This window comes from Acanthisitta chloris, unplaced genomic scaffold, assembly GCF_000695815.1.
Source record: "Acanthisitta chloris isolate BGI_N310 unplaced genomic scaffold, ASM69581v1 scaffold38563, whole genome shotgun sequence".
NCBI classification, from domain to species: Eukaryota; Metazoa; Chordata; class Aves; order Passeriformes; family Acanthisittidae; genus Acanthisitta; species Acanthisitta chloris.
The window spans coordinates 2,535-2,878 of NW_008667269.1; the positions used below are offsets into that span (position 1 = coordinate 2,535).

Here is a 344-nt window from a genome sequence, read left to right on the forward strand (position 1 = left end):
ACAAACCAAAGTGCCCCAGACAATTCCCAGCTGTGACCCTCTGGCCTTCAGAGTTTTTAGGTAACCATTGGCCATTCCAGGTCAGCAGGAGAGCAGAGAGGAAGAGGCAGCACTGGAAACTAGGATGAGAGTGGAGATGACTATGCAGAGAGCCCATCCCTCTGCCACTCAGCTGGGCTGCCTCTCCTGTCCTGCTCCATGCCTCCAGCAGTGGAGGTGAACCCCTCAGGTTTCTCTGAGCACTCAGTGAAGCTTCAGGCACAGCTCACTTCTTCCTGCGAATTTTGGGCTTCTTCACTGGCCGCAGGTAGGGATTGTCTATCACATTCTCCTCCCCATTCCTG

At 54.4% G+C, this 344-nt stretch overlaps 1 protein-coding gene across 1 annotated transcript in view; it reads right to left on the reverse strand.

Annotated features, from left to right (window-relative positions):
- Nucleotides 1–265: 265 nt before the first annotated feature.
- TAF8 (TAF8 RNA polymerase II, TATA box binding protein (TBP)-associated factor, 43kDa) overlaps nt 266–344 on the reverse strand; it is a 3,371-nt gene continuing 3,292 nt past the window's right edge. Inside the window, 1 exon segment of the mRNA XM_009072431.1 lies at nt 266–344. This exon segment is cut by the window's right edge and continues 32 nt beyond it. Within this exon segment, the coding sequence (XP_009070679.1) occupies nt 266–344 (79 nt within the window).